Source organism: Sphaerodactylus townsendi, linkage group LG03 (assembly GCF_021028975.2).
Source record: "Sphaerodactylus townsendi isolate TG3544 linkage group LG03, MPM_Stown_v2.3, whole genome shotgun sequence".
Taxonomy (NCBI): Eukaryota; Metazoa; Chordata; class Lepidosauria; order Squamata; family Sphaerodactylidae; genus Sphaerodactylus; species Sphaerodactylus townsendi.
In genome coordinates, this window is record NC_059427.1 from 81,548,524 (window position 1) to 81,567,708 (window position 19,185).

The following is a 19,185-nucleotide window of genomic DNA, read 5'->3' on the forward strand; positions in this document are numbered from 1 at the left end:
TTGTAAAGTGAATTCACGGCCTATAGAGGAGGGAGCAGTGTTGAATCTCTGATCATCAATTCCTGTCTTCTGCTTCTCTTGACCAATTTCCCTCATGTTGCTGGTTCTTACCTTACTGACTCTGGTACCTTGCTTGGTCATCTTGACATGGTACTTTGTCTCCACAGGAGGGAAAAGTGGCGGCAACAAGAAGAATGATGGTGTGAAGGTAAGTCCCCCTCACTCCTGGCTACTAGATTGCCTGCCTTCAGGGTGGCAGGTTTGGCTTGATAGAGGGTCCCAGCGTGGCCCCGAGCCTTTTATTAAAGCCACATTATTAATGTTACATTGGTGGATCAACTGCTTTCCGTCTTAAGAAGCACTTCCCTACTGTCTGCACTTTCTGCAAGTCAGCAGAAGCGCAAATATAAGCATTACTTTTATCTAGGTACAAACTACTGTGTTAAAAGGAAGTAATGGATATGCTGGTTTGTGAATGATTTATTTGGTTTCTTCATATTGCAAAATGAAAAACAAAAAAAAGTAAAAAGGACAGTTCTGGAGAACTTAACCAGGGTTTGATATGTACTTTGTGAATCATGGGTATATTGTAAGAATCCTCCCAACAACTCCATCCTACCGATTGTTCAGTACGAAGAAGAAATGAGAATTCTGTTTGGCCTATTTGTAGGCCAAAGTGCTACAGCTCTCCTGTGTGACTGTAAACCACAGTACTCTTGTGGTGTGATTTCACTGTCCTCCATTAGGAGTGCCTTACTTTAAAATCCAAGGAGACTATCTTCTGATGGATTCTCTTCCTATTTGGGGTCATAGTCAAGCAGATATCCCTTCCATATGCATTCTGAGGTGGTATAGTCTTGCGAAAGAATTGTACCACATGCCCCTCTGATAATTTTAATAGACTTAAGGCAGTGTATCCACCTCTGACCCTCCAGATGTTTATGGACTATGGCTCCCATCAGCCTCTGCCAGCATGCTGGCAGGGACTGAAGGGAATTGCAGTTCCATAAACATCAGGAGGGCCAGAGTTGGACACCTCTGATCTAAGGCATTTCTAATCCAGCGCAAGGGGCTGTGAGAGGTAAGATAAACTGAAAGACACTTCATCTGGAAGAGAGGAAGATGGGATGGGGAGTGAGGACAAGGATGTATCTTGGCTAATTAGGATTCTGGCTTAGACTTTTTGGTCAGAGGTCAGCAAACAAACTCTCTTTTGCTGGTAGTTGTGATTTAACAGGAGTCCATGAGGCTGCCATGTTAGTATGGTAAATTAGCATGGTAAACAATATTTGGAACCATGAAAAAAACTGAACAGGTGGGGAAATGAATGAAGTTCCAACTATGTATTTGTTGCTTGATTTATAAATTACATTTTCTGTAATCTGGTTCATTGGCTTTATTGAGCTGTGGAATAATGGATAAACAGTTTTTTCTCCTTCCAAATGTGTTACCCCTTCTAATAATCAAATATGAGATATATGTAAAATTTGGACATGATACTGAATGATATTGTGTTGACATAACCACATTTTCCCCCCGGAAAGCCAAGTTGAAGCATCATGGAAGGGTGGCTGGCTGGCAACTCTTTCATTGTTGTGTCAAGTTATTATCCTTTGATGTCTGGGGTTATGGGGAATGAATTCTGCATAAATAATGATGTTTGTGACTTGAAGAATGTAGCGCCTGATAACAGGGCTTCCTTGCTGAAGACATACTTATACTTGCTTAACAGACTGTTTCCTACTGCCACTATCTCACTCCATGTGGTCTCAGAGACACCACAGAGAACAAAATTCCATCCCAGCACTCTCAAAGATTGAGTTGCCACCTGACATACCTGTGGATTCTTATTTTTGTTGGCTTGATGTTTCTCTTCCTTTAACTGGAGGATATGGTGCTGATTTAATTAAGTGGTGTCAAAGATTCTGGGCCTTGGTTCACAGCTGAATGGTTAGTATGACTTTATGAGAAAATTTGCTGATGTGACCATCTCATGGTAACAAGCAGACCCCAAAGAACCAATCTATGATTTTTGAGGTGTTGATCCATTTCTAAGCAATGGTTGCATTGTGGAAAGCAGGTTGTCCCACTTCTGGTGCTCCCTAATATAATAAAATAAATATCTCATATACTACTTCTGTAAAGTTGGAAACTTTTAATCTGGGGAAATGGGAGACCTTCACTCACTCTAGGGTTTTGCATGGTATTCCCCCATGTCTTATGACAGAAGATGCCTTGCTACTCCTTCAACTGGTGGAGACACAATAACTTCACTGCCCTGTTTGGTGTTGCATCCTGTTACATTATAAATGAATGCAATCACTGCCCATGTCACATCCTGTTATGTCTTAAACTAATAAAGCCACTGCCCTGTGTTACATCTTTTATTGTGTTTATGTTCCTACTTCAATGTTTTGTCATGTTGCGTCCAATTGCTTATATAAATGCTGTCCAGCAAGGTTTGGCAGACAATTTATTCTTGCAACTTTCTAGGTCCTAAATCAATGCAGTTACCATATTATAAGCCTAGCGGACTCCATCATGTTCAGCATAAGTGCTGATGCTACTAATGGAGACTGTTATCTGTCTTGTTGGCTTTAGAGAAAAAAGATCTAGGGAGGCTAGTGGAAGATATGCTGTAGCAAGCAAGATGCAGCAGAGAGGCAGGATTACCAAATGGTAATCAACATTAAATTGTTTGTGCTGGTATAGTTCTAATTGTGACCTTTGAGCTTGCCAAGGATGTGCACATGTTTGAAACCTGTTAATCATCAGCAAGGAGAGGGGTTGAGAGAGAAGTATATTCGCGCCTTGTGTAGTGTGTGTATACTGAGCTTGTTATTTTGCGGGTGCATATCCAGATTTTGTTCTTGCTTCCTATAATGTCTTCCCAGCAGCAAAGAAGTTTGTAATTCCATAACATTATAGGAAGAATTGAAGGAAGAATATAGTATTGAGAGATCTAAACCATTGTAAAGAGGACAGAGGTAAAAGAGAGAGGAGACAGAATGGATTCGAGCCATCGAAAATAGGAAGCATCTGTAAGAGGTTAGCATTGTGTTGGGTGTATGTTAGGAAACTGACATAAGGAGTCTTTCTTGATGTATATTACATTGAGAAAAGTCCATTGTGAATAAAAGTCTTGAATATTTGATTTCCCAAGATTTCTACTGTATTATAATCGGTACCACTCTGTCTCAGAACAGATTCTTAGCTCATGTTCCCAGTGCAAATGAGCTTACTTCTACCTGTTATGGTCTTGATTTGTCACTTAGTACAAATAATAATTCAGTACTCTGTTCCATAGAGCAGAAATTACAACAATGTACCTTTCGGCATTGGGGACTGCCCTTAGGAATGCCCAGCCATGATTTGTCTTCCTGTTGGGCACCCCCCCCCCTTTAATTCTCTTATGAGATGGGAAAAAAGTGTAATTCCTCTTGCTGTTCTGATTGCTGCTCATACAGATTATTGTTGAGCCAGCTGCAAAGTTCAAAAAGAGAGAATCTGTCATTGGCACAAGGCTTGATTTAGGTCTACCACTACATTTTTCTAATAAACCCTTGCAAACCACTCCTTTTGAAATAGTAATCGAGAGTATTGTCTCACCCATCAGATTTGAAACGCTGCCTAATCTATTTTTTCCCCCATGGTGGGATGTTTTTCCCCCAAGAAAATTTATCCCTTTGAAGCATGGTGCAATGTACACCACTTTAACTGTAGGGCACATATAACTGCCATGTGGCTCCTGCAGGATAGAGTGGCAGGATATATATTATTTTGAATGTTTAGGAATGAATAAATAAACACATTGATTTCCTTTTGGTATCTGTTCACATGCCAATGTGAGCATATCATGGGTCGATTCCCCATGGTCAATTAATCGCATGATACTCACGCAAAATATCCAGGTTTCAGGAAGAACTCCCTTCTGCCTGATCGCTGAATACGGATTCATTCCAGTTCTGGCTCTCCCTCTCCCCCTAATCACGTGTTTTTTCAGAACCTGCATGTATGTGCACATTTTCAAGAAACACGCACCGAATCCAGATCGGTGGGGAAGATTGGGGTTTCAATCTAGATTTAATCTTCCACCGTTGGCAGTGACGCTGAGTCTCCCAGCCAATCAGAGTGCACTGGATGTGCGCAATTTGTGCACAGTCCTTTTTTTGTTTCGCACCGGCAGAGGCTACGTAAAAATGTGGCTGCGTGGAACATGATTTCTGTGCCAACTGTTAACTAAAATTACACTTTTGTGCCCATGCATCTCTGTGGGTAACGAGTACCGAAGCCACACATAAACGTAGCTTAGTGCAAAAAACAGCTCCCATTTTAACTAATCTATAATGGACCTTAAGAGTGAATAGCTCATTGGGGTAAATGTTAAAAGTACTGATAGGAGTACCAGTATGTTTATCCCAGTAACTGATTTCCCATTCTCTGGGATGTTTTAGATTGGGTAAATTGTGTGTGTATTGGGGAGAAACAACCCTTTTGTATAATGCCTCCAATCCAAATCAAGCCCTGTGCAAGTGATTTAAAAATATGTGCTGGGAGTTCTACTCACAGATTCCCCAGTGTTATGTATATCTGAGAATTATACAGGTCAAGTTTCTATTGTCTCAATGGTCATGTACAGAACAGCGAGAAATATTATTGTCAAGAAGGATTTGGAAAGTATAGAATTTGATAGAAAGTTGCATTCAGATTTTGTTGTGTACAGAAGTGAAGTTAGCATGATTGTTAGAGCTGGGCACCAGTTAGATCCTTTGGAGGATTTCTGCTGATGGAAGCAGGAGGCAATTTTTGCTGATTCACCCCTTGGCGATCTCTGATATCCCTCTCATGTCATTTCTACCTGTCCCCCAGATACAGAATTTCAAGAGGCATTTTGGGCTGTGGTAGAAGGGGCCTGCAAGGAAGTTGCACTTTGCTGACTGAAATCCTTCCATGGAAATTTTCAACAGGATCTAATCAGATCTCAGAATGTAATTACCAATTGATGCATTTTAGAAATTTAGCTATATGGATGCTTGGCTGGAATTAGAAAATTACAGGATTATGAATGAATTGTAGCAGTTGCGCTCTGCACAGTGTCAAGATGTCGTGCTTCAGGAAGGCATCGTAAAATGCAGAGGTGAATGGGCTCAAAGTTAAATAGCGGAAAGTGTAGCAAAGGCAAGCCTGATGGAATTGTCAGTTGCGTGTGAAAGTTCGATCAGCACATTTTGCAGAGTGGTTGGTTTTCCTGAGCTCTAGACACAAAACTCTTATGTTAAGGATCAGATTGAGCCACAAACTCTTCATCTCTCTAGAAGGTATCAGGACCCACTACATCCCATGTTCTGCTCTCTTCCTTCTTTCTCACTCTGTGTCTCTTCTTGTCCTATCTCTTCTCCTTGTTTTTCCAGAAAAGAAAGTCCAGTTCCAGCGTTCAGTTAATGGTGAGTGTCCTTTGTCTTCCTCGATGCTGATAATGTTGGGCCTCTCAACATGTTCCAGCCTTCCCTGTTTTTGGGAATTATTTTTTGAGTGATCGAAAGGGTTGAAGGCAACATATTTCTGAAGTGTCTCCCCTATAGATCCTGTGAACAGGAATGGCTGGTGCAGAAGACAGTTGAAGCCCAAAAGCACTGAGAACCTAATTCCAGTTTCTAGTGAAAGGTTCTCCATGGAACTTCTCCTTTAGCAGGTCTGCAAGCTGCATCAACCCAAGGAACCATGAAAGAAAATGCCATCTTATATGGCTCTGCTGGAACTATGCAGTCACAGGGGACCAAACAGCTGACGGCCTTGGTCAACCTGCCACTTGTGATTGTGGGTAACATGTAAATAACCTTCTGGTGGGATGAATATAGAACCATTAATCTTGTTCAGCTAGTAAGAATTTTCTTGATGAGAAACTTGGAGAATTAGTGGATCGCTTTCTCTGCATTAATTTGTGTGCCAGTCGGCTATTTATGGAAGGAGGTGTGTGTCAGCCTTTGGTGGTCCATGTGGGTCTTGGAAGCCCTCTTTGTTGTATTGTACATTTCTTTCTTTACTATGCAGTCAATGTAGTCTCCTTCACTCCTGCACAACCCCCCTCACTCTCTCATCCTAGCTCCCTCTGTTAATTTGCACATTCCTCTCCTGATTGTACAGTCAATATGGTGTCTTTCACTCCTACACAGCCCTTCTTGCCCCTTTAATTATAATGGTAAGAGACTTCAAGCCCCAATCCTGCTGGATCTATTTTGTAGTAGACTAATGGAAGAAAGGTGAATCCATTTCTACAAGATTCTTGACAGTTAGATGTACTTCTTATTCATGATCTAAAAGTTGAGGCAAGTATTATAGGTACAAAATAAGAACTGTAATTACCGTTTAGTGTTACTGATTAGTGATTTTTTAATCTGATAATTACCTTGTTTTTGTCCCTTTGCAGTGTTTGATGCTGTTGGGGTGGAACTGGGTAACCGAATGGACTTTCTGAAAAAAGGGTGGGGTCTTATTTTGCTTCTCTCCTGTCCGTTCTTTGTTCAGGAATCGTCAGAGAGCACAAACACTACCATTGAAGATGAAGACACCAAAGGTATAGTATGCAAGTGTGTGTGTGTGTGTGTGTGTGTGTGTGTGTGTGTGTGTGTGTGTGTGTGTGTGTGTGTACTGCTGCTGCTGCACCCACTGCCTCTGCCGCTGCTGCACCCACAATTAGCATTGGGAATGCTAGACCCACAGTTAGCGCCGTGTACACATGTCGGGTGAGGGCAGCAGCTGCGCACCAGCAAAATCGCCTTTCCATCATGGTCAGTGTCCTGGGAAAGGCGAATCAGCCAGCGTGGCCAGCATTCCGCTCTCACAGCAGATTTAGCCCTCTGCCCTTGAATCGGACTCTTAAGCTACCATCATCCTGAGAACTTTACTCCCATGGTTGATTTGTCTACATAAACATCAGTCTGAAGAAAATGAGAAGACAGAGGAAACTGGAGACATTTTATTCCATTCTTTTATTTCTGTTTTTAAATTTGAAATGTTTTACCCAGTCATTCCCCAAACTTAATGTTCAGTATTTATGTTTACTTCTCACCCTGATGGAAAATGTCTCCATCTTTCCTCCGTATATCTCCTTCACCTGACTGTTGTTTAGAGCCCCTACTTTAATTTGCTCAGAATTTTCTGAACATGCCATCGTAAAGGTACCCATTTAGATATTCTGATGATGCCTTTTTGCAGCATTTAAATATCTTAATTTTTTTATCCATTCAGGAAGCATTAACCTTTTTTCCTTTTCACCTTCTCCTGCATGTCTCTTTGGAAGTAATTTTTCTCTTATCGTTTTAAGTTGTCCTTTGGGAATTAACTAGGGAAATCTGTGTCCCTTGACACTTCCTGTTGCTTGACAAGACCAATGTTCCATCAATAGCCCAGGAAATAACTGCTTAAGTGTTAATTTGTAAAATCTCCCCAATGGAAAGAGCTCATCTACTATAGAGACAGACTTTAACCTGACATTAGTTAATTGAAAATTTGCTCACTGGGAATAATACATGAGGGAATGGCAAGAATATGTCGGTCTCTGGGTGGTGAAAATTAAAAAGATAGAAATGCTGCAGACAAGAAAAGGCTTCTTGGATACATACATCATTTTGTTATTAACTACTTTGTTTCTTCAGCATAAGGAATTAAAGTTTTATAGTGCATCTAAATTTGAGTCTTACCATTATGAGCGGAGCTTTGTCTGGTAAACCTTTTGGGGAGATTCAGTTCATGGGGTATGTTTCTAGATCCCTGAGATTAGAGTCGAGGAACAGAGCAGAAGAGAGCCATCCTAATCTTTTAATGGTCTGGTTGTCTTGTAGCATCCCAGTGAATATACATGAAGAAAGGTTTCCTATGTGGCTTATTTAAAACCTAGCAGCTATCTTTTAAAGGCAGGTGACAGTAACACGAGGAGCTAATTTAGCATGTTTATTCATTCCTTGGCTGAGGAGAAGGCCAGAAGGCTGTTAATTTTTTTCTGTTTAATTGAGGTACAACCTGTACAGTCTGCCAAAAAGATCACTTCACATCCACAATTTAATGTGTGTTCAGCCTTGCAGAAACAATAATCCTTCTGGTAAACAGGGCTCAAAGCTTTGTATTATAGTAATTAAGGGGCCAATAACACATTATGGGCAAACACATGTAACCAAACCCCCGCGCTATTTATTGTTTGTAGTGGGGGCTAGAAAAGCAGTTTGTGTGGGGCAGATTTTGAGTATAGAAATAGAAGAAGCAGGAGCTTAATATTACTTCCACTTGCTGTTTTTCTGTTACAAAGCCTCACCATAAAAAAGTTCAAAATGTATGTTTTTTTAACTGTGAGGAAGAGGGAAGCTATTAGGGGAAGACTTGGACTATAGAAATGACAAGCCGGGGAACACTAAAACACACGTGTCATTCAAAATCCCCTTTTGTCTGGTTGTTGTTGTTGTTGTTTATTTGAAGCGGGGAAAATGCTCATAAGGTTCTGTTATCTACATTTGTTCACCATTTGTATTTATCAAGACAATGTAGATTTTGATTATATGAAACTGGCTTTGGAGCCATACCTACACTACAGTAAGCAACATGGCTCTGCGTACGCAATTTGTTCTTATTTTTTTTCTATGTGTAGAGAGGTGTATATATTTTTCTAAGTTCAACAGAGAGAACTATGTGTGGAATAAGCGATACCATATTCATTGTGGGGCAGCTTTTGAAGATAATTTAGAAACTAGAGTTGGTTGCTGTCTTCTTCCAGTTATAGAAATTTTATCTCACTGGCGTTTTAACAATGACTTCCTGTATATTTCCAGACATAATGCAAAGTGCTGGTTGTCATCTTTAAAATCTTACCAGGATATTTAACGGATCCACATATTCCATATGTTCCTGCCTACCCTTTAAGATAATAATATGAGGCCCAATCTACAAATCTTGATTTATTAGACATTGGGAGGGGGGCCGACTATTTTCCAAATATTTGGGCCCCTGATTCATGTTGGATTGTGCTGCAAGGGGAGAGTCTTCAGTCTCCTCCCTGCATTGTTTTTCCAACCAGGAACATCTCTAGGGAGCTGCTTCACCTCTAGGGAGGTCTGCATGTATAGCCTGTTGATACACACCAAGCTCCCCTTGAGGCAATTTCAGATTGAGAAAATGGTATTTGGGAGAGGGGGAAGACTGACACTCCTTCCCCTCCCACACCACAGCCCCAATCTGAACTGGGGTTCTGGGTATTTAGAAAACAGTTCCCTATTCCTATCAGTATCAAAGTTAGACTAGTGCAGGATTCCCCAACGTGGTGCCCTGGTGCCCATTAGTCAGAGGCGTAGCAAGGGGGGCAAGCACCCAGTGCACCGGTGCATCCTCCACCCTCATCCCACACTGGAATGCCTCCGCCACATCCCCAGAATGCCCCCGGAATGCCCTCGCCCAGTGCGTCGCGCACCCCCGCTTGGAGCTATGCCTCTGCCATTAGTACTTCCCTTAGTTCCCACCAGTCTTTTCAGAAACTGGTAGGGACATTGAAAGGCAGAGTTGGTTACTGACTGCCTTCATTCAAATTAGAGAGTTTTCCACTGGAGGATCAGGAAAACTGCTACATATCTGGGCAAAGGCCAGGTTGTTCCACTGCCCCTTCAGGAGGTATGAGGAGGAGGAAGGTATTCCATTGGGCTCCACCTCCTATAGAAGCTATTTGGGGTTTGGCACCACCTCCTGTAGAAGCCAAGGGGGGGCTTACTACCCCCTCTCAAAATTCCAAATGTGCCCACGAGCTCAAAAAGGTTGGAGACCCATGCATGAAGTGAACCCTACATAGTACACAATATAAACTGTACACCTGGAATTACATTCCTTCTTTTTTGAGGGTGACATAACCAGCCTTCTAGTTGTAGTCTCCTAGATTTGAAGTGCCCTCACCTTGTATGTTTGACTCTTAAAGGATTTGATGTTTTTGCAATGTTAGGTAAAAGCGTATTTATTTTCATAGGCTTTAAGATAAGATCCCCCCCCCAATAAAAAGTTTAACTTTTGTTAGATTACTCACATTCAATGTTACAATTACTTCAAATTATTATTTTTACAAAGCCTAACACTTTGCTTTAACATCTTGTTCTTTATTAAGTTTCCACTGGAAACCTAGCTTATCCGATTCTAATCTTAATTCTAATGTCATTAGGTAGTTATCTTCACAGGGGGATCTCTCAACTGTAAATCTGTTGATTAAAGAACTAGGGGACATCAGAAAAAATCAGCTCTAGAGAAACTGTGATGTCTTGAGAAAAAGGTATAGATTACTTTTGTAGGAAATTATTGTTACCATATATGTCATAATATTCATCCCCTTTTAAAAATGTTCACATAATGCTATGGCTGTTGTAGATTGGTTCAAATATCTAATTTATTATTAATCAACCTGCTACAATATTTTCCCCGAAGACTTTATCTCAGTGTAATTTCTATTTAGTAAAGACCTAAAAACCCTATTCTTGATTTACATTAGGCACATATATATTAAATATTTTTGCTTTCCACTCAATAAGCCATGTAGATATATATTCCTGTTAATTTTTATTACTTTTAGTATATAACAGAAAAGTACCATATAGATATTTAAACATATACAAATACTTTATCTACACTAAAATCTATGACATGCATCTGAAGATGCCAGCCATATATGTGAGCAAAATATTAGGAGCAAAAACTACCAGACTGCCAAACATTCACAACAATAAATTGCTGTAGCTCTTTTTCAGGAGGCAAAAGTGCTCCTTCAGTATTCATAGTTTTGTCAAATACAGCAAGTACAAAGATCTTTTGAGTTGGTGAGTGACCTGAGCTGGAACTGAGCCCCTAGTTGTCCATAAATCTTATGTCCTTATTTTAAAAAAGAAGAAAAAAACCTCTCATATTTCCATTCACCAACACAGAAATCCTCTTGTTCAAAATCCCAAATTCATTGAATTATATTGTCCAATCATGAAAGGTATTATAAAGACAATAAACATTGTATGAATTGACCCTTTAGTAATTAAAACTAAAATTACACAAATCTTGCACTTTTGCACATTGACCACAGAATTACTGTTATTTCCCTTGAAGTGCAGAAATATTGCACTAACACCGCTACCCCAGGTTGGCATGGTAGGGTCTTTTTTATATTAAAAAAGGTAAGAAAGAAGACCCTCAAATTACAGGCCCATCAGCTTGCTGAGTATTATCAGTAAGCTCTATGCCAAGCATTACTTGAAAAACTTGAAAATTGGACAGAGCAGGAGGGCATATTAATGAAGGAGCAGGCAAGCTTTAGGTCAGTGCTAGACCATTTCCTGATCCTACAGTACCTCATCGAGAAATATATGTCTAAGTGCCTTCACCGTATGCTGTCTTGGTTGATTTAAAGACCCCATTTGCCTTAATTTCAAGACCCAGACTGTGGAACAAATGAGAAGAGATCACCACTTTTACTCATCCTAGCACTCTATGATCAAACAGCCCTAAGAATTCACTGTCGTAGACAAAGTCACCCTACTGAGCCAATTAAAGCCTTTCAAGGTGTCAGGCAGGAATGTCTATTAGCTCCCCTGTTGTTTATCTTTTATATAAATAACCTGGTAACTTGCCTTAATGACCATGAGTTCCACTCCACAAAACTTGATCACTGGCATATGTCAATTCTATTATATGCAGATGATGTAGTCATCCTTTCAAGGCCCCTAATAGGACTGAAAAGAGCTCTATTCAGGCTAGCCTTATACTGTGAAAAGTAACATCTGACCGTCAATTATCAAAAAACCGAAGTGCTGGCCTTTGGAAATAAGTGAAAATCCAGAGTCTGGAAATTGAACAGAAATAGGCTGGAACAAGCGAACAGCTTTAAATATTTGGGGGTAGTTCTTTAACCCTCCAGCTCAAATATAGTCCACAGTAGCCACATGGAACTGAGAGATAGATCAGCCTTTAACATAATTAAATTTCTTCTATCCAAAGGAGGGCACTTTACTCCAGCAGCCCTCAAATTGCTTACGGCGAAGATGCTGGCATAAATACTACATGGATCTCATCTTGGACTTCTTTCCTCACATTTTACTGTGCTAAAGAAAATTCAGTCTAAGTTTTTAAGAGGGACCTCGTAAATTGCTATCTGCATACCAAACTCTGTGACTTGAGATGGGTATGATGAAGGTGGAGGCCAGGGTAAGTTTATCATCAATTTACATGTGACTGAAGGCCAGCTTAAAATCTCAGGGCCTGTTTCCCCTGATTATTCAGGACAAATTCCAATCCAAATGACTCAAAGCAGGAGGCCAGCTGTGGCACCACAGTTGCACCTCCCCACCGCTCCCATAGAAGCTTCCTAACATTGTGGGAAGCTTGCAAAGCGAAAAAGCCTCCCTGCCACCAAGAAGCCTCAATAGACTTACACTATTTGGTGGTGCTTAAGTTTAAAGTACTGGCATAAGGCAGCAAATGGCTGAGAGGGAGCCAACTTATGTCTCTCCCGGCCATGCCCTGGCCCACCCCTGCTATGCTGGCAGCAGTGGCAGGAGTGCTGGGATGCTGGTGTGGTGTTCAAATGGCGGGGAAGGCTGTAGTAGGTGAACACCGGCAGATTCATCCCTCCTCCAGGGCAAGTACTTCCCCTTTTGGATGGGGCCATATGTCTGTTTGATTTATTAAATTTCTGTCCATACCCCCTTCTGCAATTGCATTTGGAGCAAGCAAAACAGCTCGTCAGACAAAGATTAGAAGACACAAAATGTCAAATGGACACCCTAAGAACACCTGATTTTAAGTTCTTAGCTGAAGCCAGGTACATTCTTGCCCCGCCAAGAATCATCACTGGAAATCAGCAACTACAGAAGGCAGGCCAGAGCAAGGGGGAACTGCTCTCGGGGCACACGTGCGCCCTGAGCCCCTGCCCTGCCCTGGAATGCCCCCTCTCCGGTGTGTGCCTGGTGCATCACATGCCTCCCCCGTCCCCTTGGCGCTACACCACTGACAGAAGGGCATTCACCCTGGCTAGATGCTCAGCATTCCCCTCAACAATTTTAGAAGGCAAATTCAAGAAAATCTCCACTGTAGAAAGATTATGTCCATTCTAAACAGGGGAACTGGAACTGAAGAGGCATGTGTTCTTCAGTTGCATACATTTTAACAAGGCACAATCAAAGTTTATCCAATTCTTGAAAAGTTCCCAAGCCAGTCAGAGAAAGCAAGGTGTGACTGGCGTCTTTCTGATTAGAACTCCCAATTCTCAAGCTAAGTTGCAAAGTTCTGCCTACTAGTTGGTAAGGCCCACAGTTTGCAAGTCTCACCATCTGGGTTTTATTGATTTATTGTATGGTTTTATGCTTAAACTGTAACATGATATTTTCTTATTTTATGTTTTAAATTGTAATTTTGAAATTTGTAAGCCATGTGTGAGGACAAGAGCAGCATAGAACTATAAATAAACCAATATTGAAACCCTGTTTTTAAGTGTTTTAATATTCTTTGTGTGTTTTTTAAATTCTCCAATGCTAATAGCCTTGGTGTCTGAGGGTATAGCTTGTTTAGTATGTTATTTTTGTTTACTGGTTAAAGACTGTAACAATAAATTAAACTAAAATCCTCCAGGCCACAAAAATACAGTGCTTTTACTCCAACACTGGCCGTTTCTGCACGGGCCAAAAAAGCTGGTAAAAGGACAGTAAAAACAGTGTTATAGGCGGGCAGTTCACTTGGCCATTGCTGCAGAAATGACACTGGTTAAGGAACAACCAAATAGATTTATATCATTGTAATATAAAATTTGTAATAGTATATTACTACATATCATTGTAATCCCAATAATACTTATTGGGACTCCATCCAAGCGTATGTCAGCATTCTCCTACATCTTATCTTGCATTCACTGGTCTCCTTGCCTCTTTGTTAGTTTCCTTTGTCAATGCATGCCCTTAAATATATATATATATTTAGTATAGGCTTACCAAGCATCAAAGTTTGCTATCTGTCAGCAGTATAAAGGCTTGCCTGATTCTCACAAGCAGCAGGAAGGCAATAGATAACACCAGTGGGCAGGAAAGCACAGTGACACATCTGAAGGTTGTTTCTATGTGAAGATTCTGCCCACCACAGTGAAGTGCTTATTTGCACCTAATAGTAAGGTTGGTCCTGGAGTTGAATCTCTGTAGGTAATCGCTACATACCAGTAAACTCTACAGTCCAGTAAACTGGTTTTTCCTCAAACCCCCTCCCCCCAATTGCAAACCAAATAATTATTGTCATGTTCTCCCTCATTTCAGAGGAGTTTCTGACCCAGTTGTTGCTAGCAACTTTCCATCTCTTGTAGCCTCTGCTTCTTCCTGTCAGAATGCCTAGGACTGTGTGTATTCTGTGCTAAAAACAATTCTGTGCTTGACATTCTAAACTTTGTACCAAAAGGACTGTATAAATTATACTTGTCCAAATGTGCACAGTGTCTCTTATTTTTATAATGTTTAGGGTTTTATTAATCATGAAGTGACAGTGGTTGAAAATCTTATTTAGCTATCCTTCTGGCATCTGAGATTTCACCTATTGCCTCACAGAATTTAAAACATATCTTCACAACCATGACTATGACCTGCCTTTTTAAAATGGAAGTTTAAATGTTTATGTGCTTGCTACTAGCCATCTGGTGCTTTTTCTGCACTCTGGAAGAATCAAGACATACACACAGCCCTGAGAATGTTCTTTCTCCCAAAAAATACATATTACCCATTCCATATTCCTCTAAGGATTTATTTTTGCTTGCTGATTATTTTGTTTTGTTTGTTAAATATTTGACTGTATCCATTTTTAACTCAACAGTACGAAAACAGGAAATAATTAAGGTGACGGAGCAGCTGATCGAAGCAATAAGCAATGGGGATTTTGAGTCCTACACGTGAGTGTTTCCAGTAGGTGTTTGGCTTTGAGGTGGGGAGGGCTGTGCTTCACAGCTGACCTGGTATATAGGGGATGAGTTAGCAGCAAAAATCTCCAAATTACTTCAGTTGTTGAAGCAGCATGGTGATGCTGTCCAGTTCTGAAATGATACATTGCTCTGAAGGTAAGCAAATGAATGATGCTCATTTCTGGTCTTACAGAGAACAGTTAAGAATGAACTTCAAGAACATCTGTTTTCCTTTTAGGCGCCTCCTAAATGAATATGTCATTACCATCTCCTATCATAACTATAATAGATGAATTTCTTTTGCAGGCTGCCAAGGATAAATCATTCCTATTATTGCTGAGCAAGCATGGGTCTGAATTGCTGGCTGAGAGAACAAACAGCATGAATTTATTAATGAAGAACATAGCCTTCTGATCTTGTTTTTGTTCTGCCCACAAAAAGGCTTTTAGAACATATGCACTCACAGAGAGACTGCAATTTTAGCTTTGGTGATAACAAGCTAACATGGTAGAGCAAAAGAATTTTGTAAACAAGAGAAGCAGATATCATTGAAAGTTGAGAGGACAGCACTGGAATAGTTGGTTTGTTCTACTAATCTTCCAAAGTTTAATAAGAGCTTGGGAAAAAGTCTTCCATCACTTACTGAAGAGTATTTACACTGGGCTAATTATAAGAAAAATGGCTGGCTTCTATGCTTTTTAAAAGGGACCTCATAAAATGAACTTCTGCTATCTGGAGCCTAAATATTGATTGCAGGTGTTGGTTTAGATGCGAGGCTTGTCAGTTTCCTGAAAACTCTGCTGTTTCCAGCACCAATGGCTGTTGTCTAACAACCTACTTTGCTATCTTCTGATCTAGCATATTGGGAACTTCATAAAAGTAACTTGTACTAGCTAATAAGAGCTATATTAAACCTAGTTATTATAATTTTAATAGTTGTACTCTGGCAAAGGTGGTTCCTTGGCAGTGATCAACATAGAATAAACGAACCATTAAGGCACAAACAAACCATTAAGACACATATAAACCACAAGGAAATAAACTATCAGTAGCATAGGATGCATAAAACAAACTACTGAATATTTATAAACCACAAAGATCTACCCCCATTTATTTGGCAACAAGGCCACATCAGCTAAAAGCCCATTGGTCCAGCGGCTGGCAAAGAAGATATGCTCAAAAATTGTTGTGGAATTACTTTATCTGATTTGTGTTTTGGGGTACTTGCCTAGGGAAAGGTTGAAGTTCCTGACTCTTTGCCCTCCCCAAACAAGGCCTGAACCTTTGGACAGTAGGAGAAGAGTTTGGATTTATACCCCATCTTTCTCTCCTGTAAGGAGTCTCAAAGGAGCTTACTAACTCCTTTCCCTTCCTCTCCCCACAACAGACACTTTGTGAGGTAGGTGGGGCTGAGCCCAAGGTCACCCAGCTGCCAACATGTGTAGGAGCAGGGAAACAAATCCAGTTCACCAGATAAGAGTTCACTTCTCATGTGGAAGAGTGAGGAATTAAACCTGGTTCTCCAGATTAGAGTCTACAACTCTTAACCACTATATCATGCTGGCTTGAGAAAGTAATCTGGATTGCCTCTGCCAAATAACCTGTGGGGGCATGTGGATGGTGTGATCAGAGTGGCTATGGTGAGAAGGGAACATGGCCATCCCATAGGGAGGATGTTGTATTTACATAGTCCCCTCCCTTGCAACATTCTGACTACCAGGGCCTGAGGGTTAGGTTTGGACTGTAAGACACGTTACAGCATAACAGGTCACTGTTTCTCCTGTAACTACTAGCAAACTACATTCAGTTTTAAAAGTGATTCCTGGCCCCAGCTGCCAGGCAGAAATATTGAAGTCCAGAAACAGCTCCTACTTGTGCAGCTATTCCAGATTCCTTTTGGAATAGGTGTTGCACTCTTTACATCAATATCTTTTTTTTGGTCTGAATTAAGATTCAGTTTATTCATCCTCATCCAGTCCATCATTGACCTCAAGCACCTGTTTGGGGCATCGTCTCACCTGAAAACAGATTGATACTGATCAAGATAATAAATACTATTCATCCAGAAGTCCATATAGTCATGACACTACTACCTGATTCACTAACTTGTTTAATAATGGTATATTAGGAGCAGGATAGTAAATATTTAGGTCCTGGGAAGATCTAGGATGCTTTAAAAATTGTTAAAAATTGGATGCTTTTAAAAAATTGTTAAAAATGGTTTTACATGTGCTTCACTCAAGGGTGGAGGAACTCATTCAAACTGGTGTATACTTCCATTTAGCTCTCTTGTGGAGGTTTTTTTTTTTTTGTTATAAACAAAGGCCCCTTCTGCCTAGCAAGTGTATAAGGGGTTGCAGCCTGGATAAAGGAACCAGTTTTCCTGTTTTCACATTCACATGCATCTGTGCAGGCAGCAAATGGAGCCCACAGACACAGTCCAGATTGCCATCACACCTTTGCATGGAGATGTGTCTATTTTTTAAAATTTACTTCCCACCTATGTGTAGCTACTGAGGCATGCACAAATGAACTCTCACAGCCATTCTGATGTCTCATGATACGAATGTCTGCACCTGCATAGCTACACAGATATAAGCTGCAAATTTTTTAAAGGAAAAGGAGGCAAATAAAGTGCCTCCTGCCCGGCCATTCACTTGTGAGTGGCTGCAACCTGGGAATTTTGAAAAGACTCGCTAGTAGCGCGATTCTCAAAAAACCCAGTTTCAGGGAAATAATGTGAGGCAGACTAGTTTTAGGGGCGGGATTTGTGCCAAAACCCCAAAACAGTTTTTTCCCATCCTACACCCATGTTTATTGGCCCGTTTGGACAGGCCAAAGAGAACAAATAGTTTGCATTCACTCCTTGTTTTCCAAGCTTCACTTGCTTTGGGTATTCAGAAACTCCTTCCTTATCTATCAGTTGCTCAGTTTCTCATATGGGCACAGAGACAAACATATTACATATTACCATTAGATTTAGTAATAAAGGCAGAAACAAAACACTTAAACTAATATTAAGATGGAACATTAAGGTTCAGAGTGATCGTTGCCTGTGATATTAAATGTCTCACTATGCAACTTTCCTTTGGCTCCCCTACAGTATTTTGAGGCTACTATGGGGCCAAATATACAAAGATAGAACCATGTATACTCTTTTGACCTCCTGGGGAAGAATGGCAGGATACAAATGTATTATATACATAGATGAATGTTGGCTAGCCTATCCTGAACTGCAGGAAACACTACAAATGCCAGGGGCGAATCTAGGCAAACTGGAGCCCGGGGACAAAATCTGAGTTTGGTGCCCCCCCACCCCAGGTATGGACGACCACCCTCCCCCACAATGACAAAACAATGATTTTTTTGCACCAGCTCACAAAACACCTCCCACCACCAGCAAAACATACATGGCTTTCTCCCCACCAACTCTCTTTCCTAATTGTGTCCTCACACCAACCCTATGAGGTAGGTTGTTAGCCTGAGAAACAGCTCCAAGCCAGTGCAAGGGGAATTAACTTTTAAGCATGTAAATCTCTCACAAATCACCCCCCATCTGAAGGTTTACCAGGCAAACATCAGCATCATCTCTCACAAATCACCTCCTACCCCCAGCAAAACATACATGGCTCCCTCCCCACCACTTTCCTAATTGTGTCCTCACACCAATCCTGTGAGGTAGGCTGCTAGCCTGAGAAACAGCTCCAAGCCAGTGCAAGGGGAATTAACTTTTAAGCATGTAAATCTCTCACAAATCACTATCTGAGAAGTTTACCAATGTGCTTACATCGGCATCATCTCTCACAAATCACCTCCTACCCCAACCAAAGCAGCCATGGCTCCCTCCCCACCACTTTCCTAATTGTGTCCTCACACCAATCCTGTGAGGTAGGCTGTTAGCCTGAGAAACAGCTCCAAGCCAGTGCAAGGGGAATTAACTTTTAAGCATGTAAATCTGAAGGTTTACCAAGCAAACGTCAGCATCATCTTCAGTTCTGCTGCTGCTTCTGGGCTCCCTGCTCAGCTGGCCTTTTCCTGTGCCTTCCGGCGCCAGGCTGCCAGGGAGAAGGCTTCTGAGTAAAGCCACACTTAAGGCGAATAAGGCATGCTGGGTTAGAGGGAGGGGAGGCGGGGCTCCCCAGTCCTGCTCCTGGGAGCCCAGTGGGACTTCTCCCCCGCCCCCTGGACACTCCAGGCCACCGTACAGAGTGGGCGGGGCTACGACAGGCACTGGGAGCAGTCGCTGCTTCAGT

The 19,185-nt window shown here is 41.2% G+C and overlaps 1 protein-coding gene across 2 annotated transcripts in view; it reads left to right on the top strand.

The window, feature by feature from the left end:
* CAMK2A (calcium/calmodulin dependent protein kinase II alpha) overlaps positions 1-19,185 on the top strand; it is a 185,441-nt gene that overhangs the window by 159,331 nt on the left and 6,925 nt on the right. The window contains exons 13-16 of one of the 2 annotated variants that reach the window (XM_048491386.1): positions 168-208; positions 5,412-5,444; positions 6,526-6,574; positions 14,848-14,923. In XM_048491386.1, the coding sequence (XP_048347343.1) occupies positions 168-208; positions 5,412-5,444; positions 6,526-6,574; positions 14,848-14,923 (199 nt within the window). The remainder of the gene's footprint in view (positions 1-167; positions 209-5,411; positions 5,445-6,525; positions 6,575-14,847; positions 14,924-19,185) is intronic. The other variant, XM_048491387.1, reaches the window with a different exon arrangement.